The following is an 18616-nucleotide window of genomic DNA, read 5'->3' on the forward strand; positions in this document are numbered from 1 at the left end:
TGTTCACTCATCTCCCCTAGCACCACCTCATTCAAAGAGAATTCAACTTAAATATTATTTCTCATTGAACACGCTTCCAGTTTTATAAACTATGTACCCAAGGAAGGGGAAATTAAGATTGCAAGAAACTCTTCTTCTAACAAACTTCCCTGTAGAGTCTTTTATACACAACAAGAAGAGATTATGGCACAAGTCAATGAGTTACTAGAGAAGAAATGAAAAGGCCAAAAATCCTTTCTATCTTTAGTGGCAAAAGGAGGATGGGGAATACAAAATGTGTGTAGACTACCACACATTGAATAATAATGTTGTTAAACATAGGTTTGAAGTACCAGGAATTGAAGACTTTTTTATAAGCTCCAAGATTGCTCCTATTTTGTTAAGATTCACCATAAAAGTGGCTCTCACTAAATATTCATGTTGTATCAAAAGATGTTCACAAAATAATTACAACTATCTTTGGCATTTGTGAGTACATAGTGATGCCCTTTGGACTCAATGGTACACTAGCCACATTCAATCAAGCACTGACTACTTATTAAGTATCGAGTATACATAAGGGTATTATGCGCAATGAAATTATTATCCACTCACTCCAAAACTCTTGATAAGCACAAGGATCACTAATAGGAAATTAATTTTTATATAGCTGCATGATCATAAGATCTACAATAATGGAAGAAAAAGCAGATTCTTTTTGCAAGCGATATAGTTCTTGGGTCATTTCATAGGATGGCATCCAATTAATGGATCCTGAGGAACTTAAGGTGATAGACAAGTGTCTTGGAACTCTTCTTGGAATGTGCTCCTATTATAAAGACTTATAGCACATAAAATTATTTACTCCTATTATGTGCTCCTATTATAAAGATTTATAGCACATAAGATTTATAGCTATATATGCTCATCCCTTTGGACTTCCCACCACAGGATCAAACGGATTTATTTTTCTTTTATCACACATATTCTCGCATTTTAGTGGCAAAAAACAAGACAACTCAGCAATCCTTATGTTATTAACGAAGCTGTAACAATTTGGCGCTAGATGGGGGATGTTGTAGGCTCAAGCTAGTGATCACAAAGGGCGACTCGCGAGAGTGTGAAATGGCTCTTGGACATTGTTTGCACACACCTCTATAAATTTCAAACGTGCAAAAAACTCAAAACGGAATTCGGCTTTTCATTGGGAGGCCGGAGGCGGGAATCTTGCGGCACGAGCAAGGTTAGCTATGGCGATCTGCATGATGAGCCTCTCTGATTACAATCATTCCATATTCGCCGTAGAAAATGCAGCTCGCCATTAGAGTACAGACAGATCAGATGGAACGCTTCTGCGTTATACGAGAATTTAGCTTTTGCTCCTGGCTGCTGGTGATCAGGATCAAGCTGTCACCTAGCTAGCCTATTTGTAGATGTATTTTCATAACGTCTGCGCAATGAATCGTAGTTGAAGAGTTTGCGTTCAAACTAATGCTGTAATACTACCGCAATGGAGAGCTAATTTCGATCGGCTCTCAATTTCGGTCGACTTCTGATCATTTATGTGCCTGTTTTCTGCTGGCCAGATGAATTCGAATGGTACTGTTCATGCAGATGTCGACTCTCTCATTGCACAGCATCACACGCGTCCTCACGCCTCGACTCAAGCAAGTGGTGTATTCACTCAACGCATTCGGGCTACCGTTGGAACGGTAAATCCATATTGTAGTACGGATCATGTCTGTCTTCTCTCCATATTAATGGAAGCCCGATCTAATTGTCGAAAATGTTTTTCTCCTGCTCTTTAATGATGGCGCCAATATGCGTTCGCGTTCACGGAAAACATTTGTTAAGATTAATACGTCCCCAACGTATTCTTAATCTAGCTGGACAAGTCCAGAATAGTTAGTGAGCTCGTAAACCTGTTAGGTGAATTTACTTAACGTTCTTGACGCGTTCTCTGAGAGCTCATCACTTGGCTAGCTGATATTTACTGATATTTCTAGTGATCCGACAAGCCAGGTCCTGTGAGTTTTTAATTGCAAAGACAAACCATTCCATAAACGTAATTAAAGTGCTGCAAGTGTCATATTGAACTCTTTGTTGTTAATACATTATCATGCTTTAAGCTCGTATAAGCTTATTAGTTGAAATTTATTAGTTGAAACCTTTATAAGTTCTGCATGCAGGTCTGGGAATTGGTTCGCCGCTTTGATAATCCGCAGATCTACAAAACACTTATCACTTCGTGTAGAATGCTGACTGCTGGGGACCTTCAGGTGGGAATTAGTACGCGTCGTTGCAGAATAAACTCTGAGGTCGCAGGAGGCGCAGAAAGTAGTATCGAAAGACTACACACTTTTGATGAAGATAATCATCGTCTGGGCTTTGAAGTTTTGGGTGGCGGCAATCGGTTGCGGGTATATTTCTGACTTGCTGCTAATTATATTGTTGCAGAAAGTCGTAATAATGTTGGTATTTATTAAGTTGTGATTGTTTCTTGTAAAGTCTTAATCACAGCCTAATTCTTGCTTTGCACACCTAATTCGTGCATGTATACATTTGTGCAGAATTACAACTCCCTGACCACACTTCATGCAGATGAGATAGATGGCAAGCCAGCAACTCTTGTGATTGAGTCATATTACTGTGACGTCCCAGACGGTAACACTATTGAACACACCAACGTTTTTGTTTCGACTATAGTGACTCACAACCTGAGGCAGCTTGCTCTAGCTTCTGAACGCCGTATGTCAACGAGGTCTCATAGTCCAACTGCTGCTGCAAGGAGGGCCGCGCGCCGGCCCAGCTAGACGTATGTCAAAATGTCCGGCTGCTGCAAGGCAAGGCGCCACTTATAATTTGGGGGAATCAATTCTTGGTGGGGTCAAAGATGTCCTGCAATTCAAGCTGCATCCCCCTAACATTTTGGATTCAATTGGCCGATACATTTTGGATTCAATTGGAGGATACGTTTGTGAGAAATTTAAAGCAAATGCACAGTCCAAGGCAGTAATTTGTTTACCTTAACGACCACTTGGTTTGAGTCCTGATTAATGAAGGTGCCAGACTGCCGTCCAGAGTCCTACGCCCATTAATCATCCTTCCTGTTTTCTCTGTATATCGACATTTTTGAACCGAATCGCACGTACTTTTCTGCATCTTTTGCTCTATTTGTAATAGTTTTGCTTCTGCAATAATAACTAGCCCAATATGCAGAAGAATGCATCATTGTTTAATTCATCCTAATATTTTACTCTCGTGAATCCTAATATTTTAGTCCAGCGGTCTAGCTGTAGAGCATTATTAGAGTTCTCTCTCTCATTAGTAGGAACTACGAAGACGATTGAGTAAGTCAAAGGGTGCAATTAGAACTTTGCCTTCTTGAAAATGCTGCATGTAATCTGCCATTTCAATTCTTGAAAATGCTGTCATTTCGTAATTGGTGATCATGGCCTGTTGTGAGGTCAATTCAATTGCTCCACGAAAAGAAAAATGGTGATCTTCTCTTGTGTGAGAACGAAGTTTTAACGTCGGAGGAACAATCCTTAGAGACCTCAAAGATCTATCCGACGAGTTTTGAACTCAAGACGCTACTTATAAGAAATCCTAGGGGGTAACCCCTTTTTCTTGATAAACTAAAATTTTAATAAAAAAATATTTTGTCAATGTATTCTGTTAATTTTTGTTAAATGCCAAATAAAATACCCTTATTTTGAACTCGCGTGCTATATACACATTTTAGAGGTGTAATGTCTAACACAAAAATGAGCTTTCTATGCATAGATTTTGTGGGAATTGAAACATGTACAACTTGATCCTATCACCTGACTCATGAAATGTATAACACAAGAATGGGCTTTCTATGCATAGATTTTGTGGGCATTGAAACATGTACAACTTGATCCTATCACCTGACTCATGAAAGGCTGCATGTTTTTGCACTACTATGAACCAATATGAATGCCTCAGATAAAATACCTTTACATTCCATCCAATCATAGAGCTTCATTTGATTATGGAATGTAAATTACCTACACATTCCATTTGATCATAGAGTTTCCTTTGCATGCAACCTACTATACTACCAAGCACAATCAAGAAGATCACATTTCATGCCACAATTTACATATCTCCCACTTACCTACAATGTATTGCCAACAACAAGAACTATAGCTAGTGCCCTTAGGACTTAGGTACCGATAGATTTGCCTCTTGTGGGAGACACCCTTTAAGACATAAAAATCTTGTGATTCCTTGAAATGGTAATAATCACAAAATTATTTAGACAACTTCTTATGTACATATAAACAAGACACATGGAGCAAAGAATTCTTAACCTCTTTTATGTGAGTGGGCGTGTTTCCCCAGATTCTTCATCAATCATTTCTTTTTTCCCATTCATCTCCATTTTACAAAACTTGGATGGGTCAGGTACCATAAGATGTGTAACTCCATCCTTGTCGAAATACCAATTCTTCTTGTAATCAACTGAAAAATCTCTAGCTTATCATTTGCAATTAAATATTCTTTCTCACATAGTAAAGTCCTCTTCGTCCCATCAATGTAGATTTCATATTGGAATCTCAATATCGTCAAGAGCTGACTCATGTGCTATGCCCTAGAGGTCCCAATTTGATTGCCTAGTGGATATAAGACCGAGTCATTTACACTCTCCTCTACCAACACATGTCTAGCTTGATCTCTCTAGAATCCAATGCATGATTGATATACATTTCAAGACCTTAAGTACATAAAGGAATTTACACACATCTGAAACTTTATACTCAACCCAACCTCTGACTCATTGGTCTTGTTGCTTTATGTGTTGAATTTTTGATAATTTTGATCAACTTCTCGTGCAGTCTAAGTGTAAGTCATCACTCAGCACTCTGCCAATCCGTAACTTGCATCATATATCATGAGTATCTTTTTTGGTATCATGTTGATGAAAACGGTTTCTTGTACTAAAGATGCCCTCAAAGCCAAGAGATTCCCTTAGATATTTACCACATACTTGCATTATCTATAGACTTTTTACTACCTAAACATCTAATCTACCATGCTTTAATTTTTCTTAGAATGTTTGTTGCTAGACATCAAGTAAAAGCTAGCATATTTACAAGACTACAATTAGTAGTGCAAAGTCAATGAATCTATGCGATTTAAGAATAGCCAGGTCTCCAGACCAAGCAAGTGCAAGTGTGTCAGTAGGTTGGATGGCTAAGCATGCCAAGACTGACTACGCATGCAAAGCCCGCCCACTATCGTAGATGGGAGCTCTTAGAAGAAAGTTTTAGAATAATCTACAAGGTCCTATAAGAAGCTTGAAGAAAAATTTAGAAGGTCCTAGAAAGCTCTAGAAGCTTGGAGAAGAACCTAGAAGGTTCTTAACCTCCTTGAGCTTGAGGAAGTACCTAGAAGGTTCCTAACCTCCTTAAGATCTAGTATAAATAGAGGTCTTGGGGGGCTACAAGCCCCTCAATCTTGCCAACACCAATTGTGAGGCTTCTATGAGGTAAGCCCTCTTCTAGTATTGTCTTGTTTTCAACTCCTGTTCTTGTAACCAAGTCTTGTCTTGTAAGTCTAGCTTTGTAATCAAATACTTTTAGTCAAGTATTAAGTCTTGTAATCAAGATTAAAGTCACGATCAAGTTTCAAGGCACCCTCTCTTGCTCTCTTCTAGCTCGAGATGCACTCACAATATTTTGGCAAGACTCCACTTCTTGATTTCGCCTAGCCATGGAGCGTTTTTTGGAAGGTGTTATGTCTAGCTTGCAAAAATTGTATCAACAAATTCAAGAGCTACATAAGAGCAACACACGATTACAAGCAGAGCAACTGCACTCCTTGAGTCTGGTGGTGCAAGAGCTTCAATGCCAGATTCAAGAGATACGTGAAGCTAGCCATGGCCATGATCAAACCATGCCTTCAACAAATCTAATCCAAAATAGAAAGGAGCCCAAAGTCAACCTACATGAAAACTTTGATGGGATGAGATGAAAGTTTAGAGGCTCTGTCCAACAAGTGAAGTGGTTCATATGTATGCACCTTGAGCACTACCTTGATGGTGCTTCTGAAGTTGGTCTCATCCAAATGCTCCTCTGAAATACGGACCTCCCTTGATTTTCACCCCACTTGAAAGGGACTCTCTCTACTTAATGACTCTGAGGCCTTTGTAGGAGAGTTTTCAACAACCTTTGGGGAAGTAGATAGGGCAAGAGTTGCAGAAACCAAGCTTTGCAAGTTACTACAGGGCCCTCACCTTGCATCGGTCTCTACATATGAATTTGGGCAGCTCCCATGTGATTTAACTCTCTCTCTCTCTCTCTCTCTCTCTCTCTCTAATTAGTAGGAACTGCAAAGACGATTGAGTAAGTCAATGGGTGCAATTAGGACTTTGCCTTCTTGAAAATGCTGCATATAATCTGCCATTTCAATTCTTGAAAATGATGCCATTTCGTAATTGGTGATCATGGCCTATCATGAGGTCAATTCAATTGCTCCAGAAAAAGAAAATTGGTGATCTTCTCTTGTGTGTATTTTTGTGGATCTGTGTATCTTTGTGTAGAAAGACCGGTGAGAGAGCGAGCAATTGGTAGACTACAACAATGTCGCTGATCATGTGCATCAAGAATAGCTTAATCAAGAGCAGGCGCGCGCACGCACACGCACACACACGCACACACACACACACACCCACACACACACACACACACACACACACACACATATATATAGATATATATATATATAGATATATATATATATATAGATATATATATATATATATATATATATATATAGATATATATATATATATATATATATATATATATATATATATATATATATATATATATATATATAGAGAGAGAGAGAGAGAGAGAGAGAGAGATTTTTAAGAAGAAGAAGAAGAAGAAGAAGAGAATTTTAACGTCGTAGGAAACTATCCCTAGAGAAAGAAGTTTTAACGTCGGAGGAACAATCCTTGGAGACCTCAAAGATGTATCCGACGAGTTTTGAACTCAAGACACTACTCATAAAAAATCCTAGGGGGTAATAAAACAAACCCCTTTTTCTTGATAAAATAAAATTTAAATAAGAAATTATTTTGTCAATGTATTCTGTTAATTTTTTTCAAGTGCCAATTAAAATACCCCTTATTTTGAACTCGCGTGCTATATACACATTTTTAGAGGTGTAATGTCTAACACAAAGATTAGCTTTCTATGCATAGATTTTGTGGGCATTGAAACATGTACAACTTGATCCTATCACCTGACTCATGAAACTCTGCATGTTTGTGCACTGTGAACCAATATGAATGCCTCAGATAAAGTACCTTTACATTCCATCCAATCCTAGAGCTTCATTTGATTATGGAATGTAAATTACCTACACATTCCATTTGATCATAGAGCTTCCTTTGCATTCCCAACCTACTGTACTACTAAGGACATCACATTTCATGCCACAATTTTATCAAATAACTTTGATGTTTTGCAAAGGAAGCCACAATTGGCATACATGTCCCCGTTGTCAAGAAGTGCCGAGTGCGGCTAGGATCAAAGCGCCGGGCCTCTTTGTTAAGTATGGAGCTTGATTTACCCTTTGTAATTTTCTGTGGTAAAAGCGCACATTTGTAAGGCCCCCATTATGAGGAGAAGCCATCGTGCGTGAAGGAAAATTACTCACCGGAAACCAAATTTTTCACCGAAATATTCCTTTTCGCCGGAATATTATGGCCGGACGGCGGCCGGAAAGTGGTCAGAAAACAACCGGTCGGTTGGCCGGTGGCCGGTAGTCAATGGCCGATGGCCGGTGGTCGGAAGTCAATGGCCGGTGGCCGGTGGTCGTAATTCAATGGCCGGTGGCCGAATTCAAAAGCGGACTTGTCTTCTCAAGGGCGGCCACACATGGGCGGATTGGAGGGTCCGATTTGGACTTATTCGCACAAGGGCGGCTACACATGGCTGCCTCTCATAAGAGAGGGCAGCCCTTTTGGCCTATAAAAGGAGGCCATTTCTACACACATTTCATAGTGTGAAGTTGATGCAACAAGGTGGGTGTGAGGTGGTGAGAGTGAAGCAAGACGGGAGCTCCATTAAGGGTATAATCCCTTTGTAAACTACTTCTTGTTTTGAAGTACTAAAGCCATTGAGTGGCTACTTTCCCGTGGACGTAGCCCACATTGGGTGAACCATGTATCTCCTGTGTACTCTCTCTCTTTCTCTCTACTCTATAATCTCTTGTGTGTGAAATCTATCTCTCTCCATTAAGTAATCTACTCGATTATCTATTTAGCTACGTCTTATTTCCTAACACTCTTACTGTAAGAGTTCGAAGCAAAATCAAGCAAGTCGTAAAAGATTTGAGGATAAAAACACACTAAAAAAGAACAAAACTCCAGCCATGAAATCTTTTCTTTAAAAAAGAACCAAGTCAACTCAAAAGTCTTGTGTGTGTGATGATTTGTTGTAGCCTCACTGCCAATAACACAGTTGCAGTGCTCTTTCGCCCTGATAAAATCCCTATACAAACGCTTCAATTCTCAATCGTAGCCATTTCACGGAAGCTTCAAAGCTTCATTATTCATTCCCAAGTAGGTATTTGAAGAGTAGAAACCCTAATTGGTATCCTCATAGCCTCGAATACAGAGTTGGAACAGCACAGGACTGCACTAGCATACCTTAGGTGTAGGCCTTGTATCCCTGCACAGAGGATCTTATAGTGCTGATATTCCTCTTCTAAAATGTTCCATCACTCCTCGTAATCACACCACCGTGAGTGATGTGGTGTTTTGAGCCATTTTTTGCCAAATTTTGCCAATTTTGAGTCATTTTTTACCATTTTATGACCATTTTTGGTCATTTTTAGCCCAAAAATGCACTTTTTTGCCTGTAAAAAACCCAAACGAGTTGGGAAAAATCCCTTAAATTGTGTAAAAATCCATTGGGCTTAAATTTAATCTCAAACCTCATTTTACCACTTGGAAAGCACTATGGACACATCTCTTACGCTTGCGTATGAAACCTGCTATTTTTGGTGGAGATTGTTCGCATTGAACTTTCTAGGCAAAACGAGCGTGCCACTTTGAAACACTTGACATTTGTACATTTTTAAAGAAAAATATGCATATTTTTATGTGAAAAGCCATGCCATAGTGCCACGTGTAGGGCCTCGACTGCCCGACAAGGTATGTACATGATTGCAACGGTGGCATCTATTTCCGCATATATCACACTATGTACATCATAGCATTTGGTCCCACATAACAAAAGCATTGAGAGCAAGGTATATATTTTAGTTTCACATTATGCACATGACACCTCATGACATCCACCCCCTCTAAACCTGCACATCCTTCGGCATTCCACACATATGTTTTGCCGGTTCAGTTTTCATTTAAGTCAACATACATATCAATTTCTTCAGTGCTTGCAGCAAAAGTCTAGTGCATCATCTTCATCCATAACATGTTCATTAGAGCCTTCATTTTGACTTTCTTGTGAAACAAAGGGATCTATATCGCCTCTTCTTTTGAACAATTTAATTCTTTTACCTGCAATGGGAATCTTCACTTCTGTACCATCCAACTCATGCAAGGTATAAGTTGCATTTCCATGTACATGCTTAACCACATAAGGAACAAACCATCTCTTTGAAAAATTTCTTATCGTTGAATGTTGGCTATCAAGACTACTGTCATACACCAACACCCAATCACCTTCCTCAATAGCTCTAGGTCTGAGCCTATGCCTTTTATCAAATCTGTCCTTATTCTTCAACCTCGCTTCTTTTAATCGTGCTACTGCAATCTCAATATCTTGAGGCCTTCTTTCTAATTTTTGTATACAAAAAGCAAGAAGGTCTTCCCTACTCATTCCATCTTCCCAAGGTAATACATTCCATGTGAGAATTACATCGTCAATTGGCATTATAGGTTTTTGACCATACATCACCTCAAAAGGCATATAACCAGTAACTGAAAACACCATATTAGTAAATTTGGGAATTTCCCAATTTCCACTTTCAAAATGATCTTAAGATTTGACCTCATGGCCAAATCTTAGCCAAAGTTTTGAGAGCATGGATTGAAAGAGAGTTTCAAGTATCACCTTGTGGAAGTGTTTGCACTTAAAAATAGTTTGAGATTTGTCCATCTGGCCAAATCTTTAAGACATTGGTGATTACCAAATTTACTCTAAAGTCTCAAACTCTCCAATATGGTGTTTGAAGCTATGTGTTGTACGATTAGCCCATAAAGCATAAGGCAATAACCTAGGCCACTCTCCCATTTTACCTTTGGAGGCCTTAGCTAAAGCTTTAATGATAGGAGGATGCCCACATTTTGATTTACCATCCCCTTCAGGATTGTATGCAGTAGTAACGGCGAGTTCAATGCCCAATCTAGAGAAAAACTCCCTTGCTTTGTCAGCATCCAACTCACCCCTGTCCGCTATTATTTTCCCAACACAACCATAATGGTTAATTACATCATCTAAGAGGAGCTTACATATCCCTTCTGTGCTTTTTGTTCTTAAAGCACGACCTTCAACTTGGTTGGTTAAATCTTCCCATGCAAGCACTATATTGTATCTCATTTTCCATAAGCCCAGTGGAATTGTAGCCAAATCTACTACCCACTTATAGTGAATAGCCATTGGATATGTAGGGTGCAACCCATCACGATGACGTACATTTGAATACATTTGACAGGTTTCACAAGAATCCACAAAGTGAGATACATCTTTGTACATACCTTTCCACCAATATCTCTCTTTCATTTTAGTAAAGGTGGCCCATACACCTCTATGTCTAGCATAAAGACTCTCATGAAACTTTTTCATAATCTCATTTTGAGCATCTTTATCATTCACAACTCTCCATGGCATTCCATTTCTCTGTTTTGGACGCTTCCATAAGTACCCATCTTTCAAAAAGTATCCATAGGCTTTTCTGCGTATTCTTTTGAACTCTTGATCAGCCCACCCTTCTTGCCTTGTCAAAGTGCTCATATATCATTCAATGAGAAACCGGTCACCTTGATATATCTTCTCTATAAATGACTCAAGTGCATTTGACACGAAAACATGATCACCCTTGGCATGAAAGATACTATAGAACCTTGTGCCTACATCATCGCCCTCGACACCGTTTTCATACCTTGCTCTGGAAAGCATATCTGCAATTGGATTATCTTTCCCTGCAATATGCTTAAATTCAATATTCAAGGACTTTATGTAGGCAATATATCTCAACATAGCAATATCTAGAGTTGAGCAGCTTTTGATCATCCCAAGAAGGGGTAGATGATCAATCTCCACTATTACATTTGCTCTTATCAAATACTCTTTATCACATTTCAAAGCTATGACTACTCCCCATAAATCTCTTTTTACTTGTGGATAGTTGCATTCACAAGCACTTAGGACTTTTACTTCAAATCTCACCACATATCGCTTGCCATTATCATCATCTTGCTCAATTGGCCATCCAATTCCTGTGGGGCTAGTATCCACTGTCACAATTACATGTCTTCCACATTCATAGTTTACTTTCCTCAAGATTGGAGACATAAGTAACAACTTCTTTAGTTTTCTCATGGCGTGGGTATGCATTTCCTCCCATTGAAACTTTTGGTTCTTTCTCAAAAGTTGATACAAAGGCTCTACTACATGTGCATAATGCGGAATCTAGATAATATAAATTATGCATGCATTCAGAAACCTTCGAACCTCAGTGACATTTATACATTTTTCTTTCATTCTCTGAACTACATCAATCTTTGTAGGACAAGGCCTTCTACCATATGGCCTGCACATATGTCCCACAACAAGAATTTCATTCACACCAAACACTGACCTATGCCTAGACAAGGTAAGGTTCACTTATTTCAACCTTGACAAGATCTTATCACAATCACTGATATGGTTTGCCACATACTTGCGGCACCCCCTCGAGTTCAGAGCCACATCTATATCACTTACATCACATCCTTTAATTGGCACATCATCAAGGAAAGGCATTGTAGTTTGAGGTATGGAGTCACGTAGGACTTTGTTCATACCATTCATCATATGTGCAACTGAATTAGTTTCTCCCTGAGGTAAGGTGCACATCCTTACCAAGTCCAAAGGTGTCCTCATGGTTATAGTCAGGTCCCTACTTTTGATTGCTAGTTGGAACTGATCATACCCTGAGTGCAATTCTCCCATATAATATATTGTCCTTCCTACAAGTTCCTCCACAAATTCATCTACTATTGGCCCTATACCCACATTTCTAATTGTAACCTTGTTGACGGGTTGCATATCCTAAATAAAGCATAAAGAACCACTTTTCTTTGAAACTGTGAACCGCCTGTTTGAATATGGAGCACAAGAAGGCTCCAAAATACCCATCTTGATCTTTTCATTAAGCAACTCAATGAGTTTTGGCAAGTGAGCCTTTGGAACTGGAATAGGCTTCAAGTTCCAAGGTACATGAGGGATAGTGAAGATCACCAAAGGAGCAACAATGGATGGATCAACACACACTATCTCATGAGGCTTAAATGCAAAAGCTTTTTCGTGTTTGGCGAGCATGCCTTCAAAGCATATAATTTCAGCTTTTGTCAAACTGTCCTCGTAACCAACCTTAAACTCCTTCAAAGAATCCTTCGTGAAATTGTGTCCAAGCTTTCTTGGGTCACGAAGGCTAGGTTGCAAAGAAGCTTTTTCCATCTTATTTGTGCAATCTTTTGGTAGAGGTGATGCCACTGGCTTCACTTTCTTTGCCACAGACTTATACTTAGTCTCCACTCACACATCAAAACCTTGAGCATTTTTGAATCCTCAATGAATTTCTATTGAGCAAACTTTCACAACCTCAACTTCCATATGCAAATTGCAATTCACTAAAGACTCCAAGTCTTGCATAGTATCAACAAACGAACACTCATCAAACACACCTGCAATACATTCATCATCTTCTAGTAAACCATTCATCCTCAAACCTCTTTGTACACTATTTACATGTTGTCCTTCACCCCGCTTTAAGTCCTCACACTTTGTAAAAGCAATAGATCCATAGTTTGTTAATCCTACAAACCTGTAGAAAACGTTTCCTTTGCATATACATCATGTGAGAACTTTTCTCTTCTTGTACCACTGCAATCCCACTCTACAAAGGTACATGGAAAAAACCCCCTCATATCCCTGTAGTCCTTGAATTATTTATTTGTATTTGGTAAGGGTTTCTCTCTAAAACTTTCACGGTTCCTTTCATGGTCCAAACAAATAGTAAGGAACTGTATTGCCACTCCAAGAGGTCACTTAAATTCTGGTGCCACATTACTGGCGTCACTAGCAGGCATCGATATATGTGTAGGTATGTATGGAGGGAGCTAAAGTTTTAAAAAATTTTGATTTTCAAAATTTTTACGCATATTCCGGCGTCTATTTCAATGTCAGCGCGCATGCACTTTTTGATGCTTACTTTGACGTGCTTTTTGGCGCCTATACCAATTTCTGTACCAATGGTACCTGCAAAAAAAGAGACCACGGGCTTTGTTTGCGCATTTCTCTTCTTCTTGCACCTTTTCGCAAGCTCTCTCCTTCCTTACCTCTAACAGATATGGTGCGAAACAAGCATTTGGAAGTGCTAATCTTGCTTGTGGGTTAGCCCATAACACTAAGGTGAGATTGTTTTCATGTTTACTTGTAGATTTAGGGTTTAGGGTTTAACTTTGTGTTTGTGTGTGTGTTTTTGCAGGTTCCATGACATTTACAACTTCTTTTATTACTCAAATAGGACGAATGTGAGTGCTCAAACCTCTAAAATTAATTTGTATATTAATAAAAGAAAATTTGATGCTTTAAAATTTCAATGCTTTAAATGAAATTATGGTTTGTGATGTGAAATTTTATTTTGATTTATGAAAAAATATTGGTTTGGTTTATGAAAAAATATTCTTTTAAAGAAATTTCGTTTATGTTTTAGGTTAATTTTAGGTTAGGTTATCTTATACGTTAGGTTAGATTAAGTTAAGCTATGTTAGATTAGGTTAGGTTTTCTTATATGTTAGGTTAGGTTAAGTTAAGCTACAATAGGTTAAGCTACGTTATGTTAGGTTAGGTTAGGTTAGGTTATCTGATACGTTAGGTTAGGTTAGGTTAAGCTACATTATGTTAGGTTAGGTTAATCTACATTAGGTTAGGTTAGTTTAAGCTATGTTCTGCAATACGGAAAGCCATAGAGCTTACCCACAGCGCATGTTAAAAACAACACAATGGCGATCTGTTCGTCAATACGGCAAGCCATAAAGCTTACCCACAACACATATGCATTGTGGTGGGCAAGCTCTATGGCTTTCCGTATTACCAACGACTCGCAATTGTGTTGTTTATATGTCCGTGAGTGGTTTTCAAGTCCTAAAATAGCTAAGTGACCCTGAAAATAACACAATGGCAAGCCATTTGGCAATACGGCAAGCCATAGAGATTGCCCACAATGCATATGCATTGTGGGCAAGCTCTATAGCTTGACGTATTGCCAAACGGCTCGCGATTGTGTTTTCTATATATCTGCAAGCGCTTTTCAAATCCTAAAATAGCTAAGCGGCCCTAAAAACAACACAATGGCAAGCCTTTTGGCAATACGGCAAGCCATAGATCTTGATTACAATGCATATGCATTGTGGGCAAGCTTTATGGCTTGCCGTATTGCCAAATGGCTCTCCATTGTGTTGTCTATATGTTTGCAAGTAATTTTCAAGCGCTAAAATTGCCTCGTGTCTCTAAAAACAACACAATGGTGATCTGTTTGGCAATACGGTGATGAAGGAAATTTGGAATGGCGGCCTCTACACCAACACAAACTCCATTGCGCCACAAGAGAAATGAGATGAGGGCACCACCTAGTCTTGGAAGCGTGGACTAGGACCCCTACACAAAGAGAGAGAGAGAGAGAGAGAGAGAGAGAGAGAGAGAGAGAGATCACTATGAATGAAGCATTAACCGTAGTGTGTGTACAAGGAATGGATGACTTCAAACACTCCCAAGACAAATAGCATATAGATTACCAAACAATCACTCAAGGATTAGCCAAGATTCCATCAAGCACTCTCACACACATATAAAACATTCTCTTAATTAACATAAGTAAGAGGAGGAGAGGTTACTAGCATGAAACAATTTGCACTCTAGGATATGCAAGAATAGAGTGAATGAATGAGCTTATGGGCTCATGGTGAGTGATACAAAGGCTCAGTGGGGCTGAGGGAGGCTTGAAATTACAAAGGGGAAGGCCTCTTTATATAGGAAAGAGAGTGATTAGGAGTGAGGTTAAGATCCAAGTGTAATTTGTACAAATGAAGCTTGATTAGGGACATTCAACCAATGAAGAAGCTCCCTCCAAGTGATTTGTTGACCAATTAGCTCCATCATCACTTGTGTTGTCTTCACTCCTTCCTCCATAGCTTGAGTCCAAGAGCTTCCTTATTTTAAAATGTAAAGAATCTACATAAAATCAATACATATCTAGTAATAATAGGAAGGGGTTGAATGAGAACTTATGAATTACAACAAGATTAAGCATGACTTGAGAGGTGATTAGAAGAGGAACTTTGATGGGTTTTTGAGCTTGAGAGAGAGGAGGAAGGAGAGGAGGGTGAGAAGACTAATGGCTGATTTTAGAGAAGGTCTCAATGTGGAAAAGGAAGGGTGTGTGTGTGTAAAGGTAGAGGGGGTGGTCTCCACCACAGTTGAAAAAACTGGCGTCCACCATTTTGGCCATATCTCCTAGACCGTAGATGCAAAAATTATAAAAAAAATATGGCCAGAATCTCCAGCTCATCAGCTACAACTTTGATGAAGACAACTTTTCTTGGATCGAAGTGGAAGTATTTTTTAAAAATTCAGCAAAATCATGTGTATGGTTTCTTCCTTTACCAAGTCTTCCACTTGGGTCCCATTTGTTTGAATCATCATATGGCTCCAAAGCCATGATGATATGAGCCACTCATGACCCTTGAATCATGGGTGCATGGCTCCACAACCACATCATATCTTTTCTTTTCACATTTACATATTTTCCCTTCCCTTTACCACTAGGTTCTCCCTCTACCTTTCACCTCCGGTGAACTAGTCAAGAAAAAATCATTTTTTTTTAATTTTTCCAAGAGGTTTTTCTCACTCTTTCTTTTATTGTAAACCTCTAGAAGCAAGGAAAATCAACAAAATATGATAAACAAAAATTTGTGATAGGCTCGGATCATAGCCCCCCCAAACCTGGCTAGGGGTATTTATGCCTCTAGCCTACTTTCTTTGATCTTGAGCTGACCTTATCCTGATGTGATAAGGCTTTAGACGCCATCCATTTGTCCTGGTCTTGTGCACTTTACCATCAATGTCTTGAAGTCTGTAAGAGCCATTTTTGAACTTTTTGGTGACCAAGAACGGGCCTTCCCATCGGAAAAGAAACTTTCCATCCTTACGAGTGTCGAAGCGATTGTCATATCGAAGCACCAGACATCCCTTTTGGATGTCTTTGGATGCTAGCTTTTTGTTGAACTTTTCTCTGCGCTTCTCTGCTTCTTGAGAATAGTGGTTGATGGCTTCTTCAGGATCCAATTGCAGCCTCTCTAGATCCATGATCCTTTGATGTACTTTCTCCTTTTGAGAGCCTACCTGGCTACCCAATATTCGAAGACTTGTTAACTTCACTTCAATGGGCAAAAGCGCCTCCTTTCCATAAACCAAATGAAAGGGTGTGTACCCTAATGTGGTTTTGAAGGAGGTTCTATAGGCCCATAGAGCTCCATTCAGGTGTTTGTCCCAATCTTGGCGCCTGGCATGTACCTGTTTGGTGAGAATTTTGCAAATGATTCCATTTACTTTTTCCACCAAACCATTTCACTGAGGGTAGTAAGGAGTAGAGTGTTGATGCTGAATATTTAGCTTCTTCATGAGTTCTCCTACCAAGTCTGCTCTAAACCCTGGTCCTCTATCAGATAGTATTTCAAGAGGGGTGCCAAACCGGCAACAGATGTGGTCAAAGATGAACTGACTCACATCCTTAGCAGTAATTCTATTGGTCGGCATAGCCTCAGCCCATCTAGTCATGTAGTCTACTCCCATGATGATGTACTCTTTACCTGACTGAGTGCGTGGTAGAGGCCCTATGGCATCAATTCCCCACTTCTCAAAGGGCCCATATACCTTTATTGGGTTTTGAGGTTCAGCTATGAGCCGTCGTGGTCCTGCTTTTTGACATTCATCACATGTTTGACACCAGTATTTGACATCACGATGAAGACTTGGCCAAGTAAACCCAGCTTGTAGAACCTTTCTACTAGTGACGTCGTGTGCAAAGTGTCCTCCGCACATATCATCGTGACAAGCTTTTAAAATCTCTTCAATTTCACTCTTCAAAGGAACTCTCCTAAGCACACCATCCTTACCAAGACAATACAAGTCATCATTTACTATGCGATACCTGGTAGCCTTCCTAGCTAACCATCGCCTTTCCCCTGCATTCAAGTGTTTAGGAGGCTCTCCTTGCTCCAGAATGTGTATAATATCTTCCAAGTCCTCCTTGCCTTGCTGAAGTGGAAGTTTGATGGCCACTGCTCCCACTATTGACTCATTTAACTTTGATGATGCTAGGTGGTCTGCATCCTTGTTCTGGTCTCTTGGCACATGATGTACTTGTGCCTCCCTAAATCTCCTCATAAGAGCTTTTGCTTCTCTCATTTTAGTAGAGAGACGGGCATTTTTGCAAGCCCATGTACCTTGCATTTGCCTTACCAAAAGCATGGAGTCACCAAAAGCGTTTAATCTCTTCATTGAATTATCGAGGCACCAACAAAGGCCATGAATTAGAGCATGATATTCTGCTTCATTGTTGGAGTGGACATCTTCTAGAGTGATCCCTTCACCATGGATCCTCTCTCCCAATGGGGATAAGACCACGATGCCTGCAGATGCCTTATCCTTGGTTCTCTTGTATGCTCCATCAAAGTAAAGGCTATAAGCATTGACCAAAACCTCTAGAGCTGGAGGTGGTGGAAGTTCCTTTCTCTTCAAATGGAAAACTTTTTCATAGCACTTGTTTGTTAAAATGTCGGCTAAGCATGCTCGAGTTGTTCTTTCAACCTGTATTGTATAATCAAACTCTTGAAGTCGCACCACCCACTTTGCTATTTTGTCAGAGATTTCCATATGTTGTAGTGCATAGGGAAACATATCCTCCACAGTGATAATTACAAACCTCTTCGGCAGCAATTATGGCCGAAATTTGGTTACCGCAAACATGAGAGCTAACACTAGCTGTTCCATCAGGGTGTAGGCCTTCTCTGTGTTTTCCATGAGGCGGCTAGCAAAATACACAGGCCTCATAAAGGAGGTTTTTGGATCTTTTTGTAGGAGGGCAGCACCAATGGCTTCTTCTCCCACACTAGGGTTTACAAAGAATGTTTCTTCCCAACAAGGTTGGAGGATTATAGGGAGTGACCCTAACATTTTTTTAATCTCTCTAAAATGCCCTTCACTTTCTTCACTCCAAACAAGCGTCTCTTGACGAGTCAGCTGTTGTAGAGGAAATATCACTTGGGAGAGTAAGTGTATGAATCTACTCAAATATCTTAGCTTTT

General features: G+C 39.6%; 1 protein-coding gene across 2 annotated transcripts; it reads left to right on the forward strand.

The window, feature by feature from the left end:
* The first annotated feature begins 1068 nt into the window (after nt 1-1068).
* LOC147439428 (abscisic acid receptor PYL10-like) lies at nt 1069-3142 on the forward strand. 2 transcript variants are annotated; one of them, XM_086484314.1, is made up of 4 exons: nt 1069-1222; nt 1566-1691; nt 2169-2399; nt 2550-3142. In XM_086484314.1, exons 2-4 carry the CDS (start codon nt 1566-1568, stop codon nt 2790-2792), a joined length of 600 nt encoding a protein of 199 aa, XP_086340440.1. In that variant the 5' UTR covers nt 1069-1222; the 3' UTR covers nt 2793-3142. The 2 variants fall into 2 exon arrangements, with proteins under 2 accessions (XP_086340440.1, XP_086340438.1); XM_086484312.1 differs by lacking the exon at nt 1069-1222 and adding an exon at nt 1273-1371.
* The last annotated feature ends 15474 nt before the right edge of the window (nt 3143-18616 follow it).

The sequence above is a fragment of the Adiantum capillus-veneris genome, chromosome 16, assembly GCF_014529385.1.
Source record: "Adiantum capillus-veneris isolate H3 chromosome 16, ASM1452938v2, whole genome shotgun sequence".
Classification (NCBI taxonomy): Eukaryota; Viridiplantae; Streptophyta; class Polypodiopsida; order Polypodiales; family Pteridaceae; genus Adiantum; species Adiantum capillus-veneris.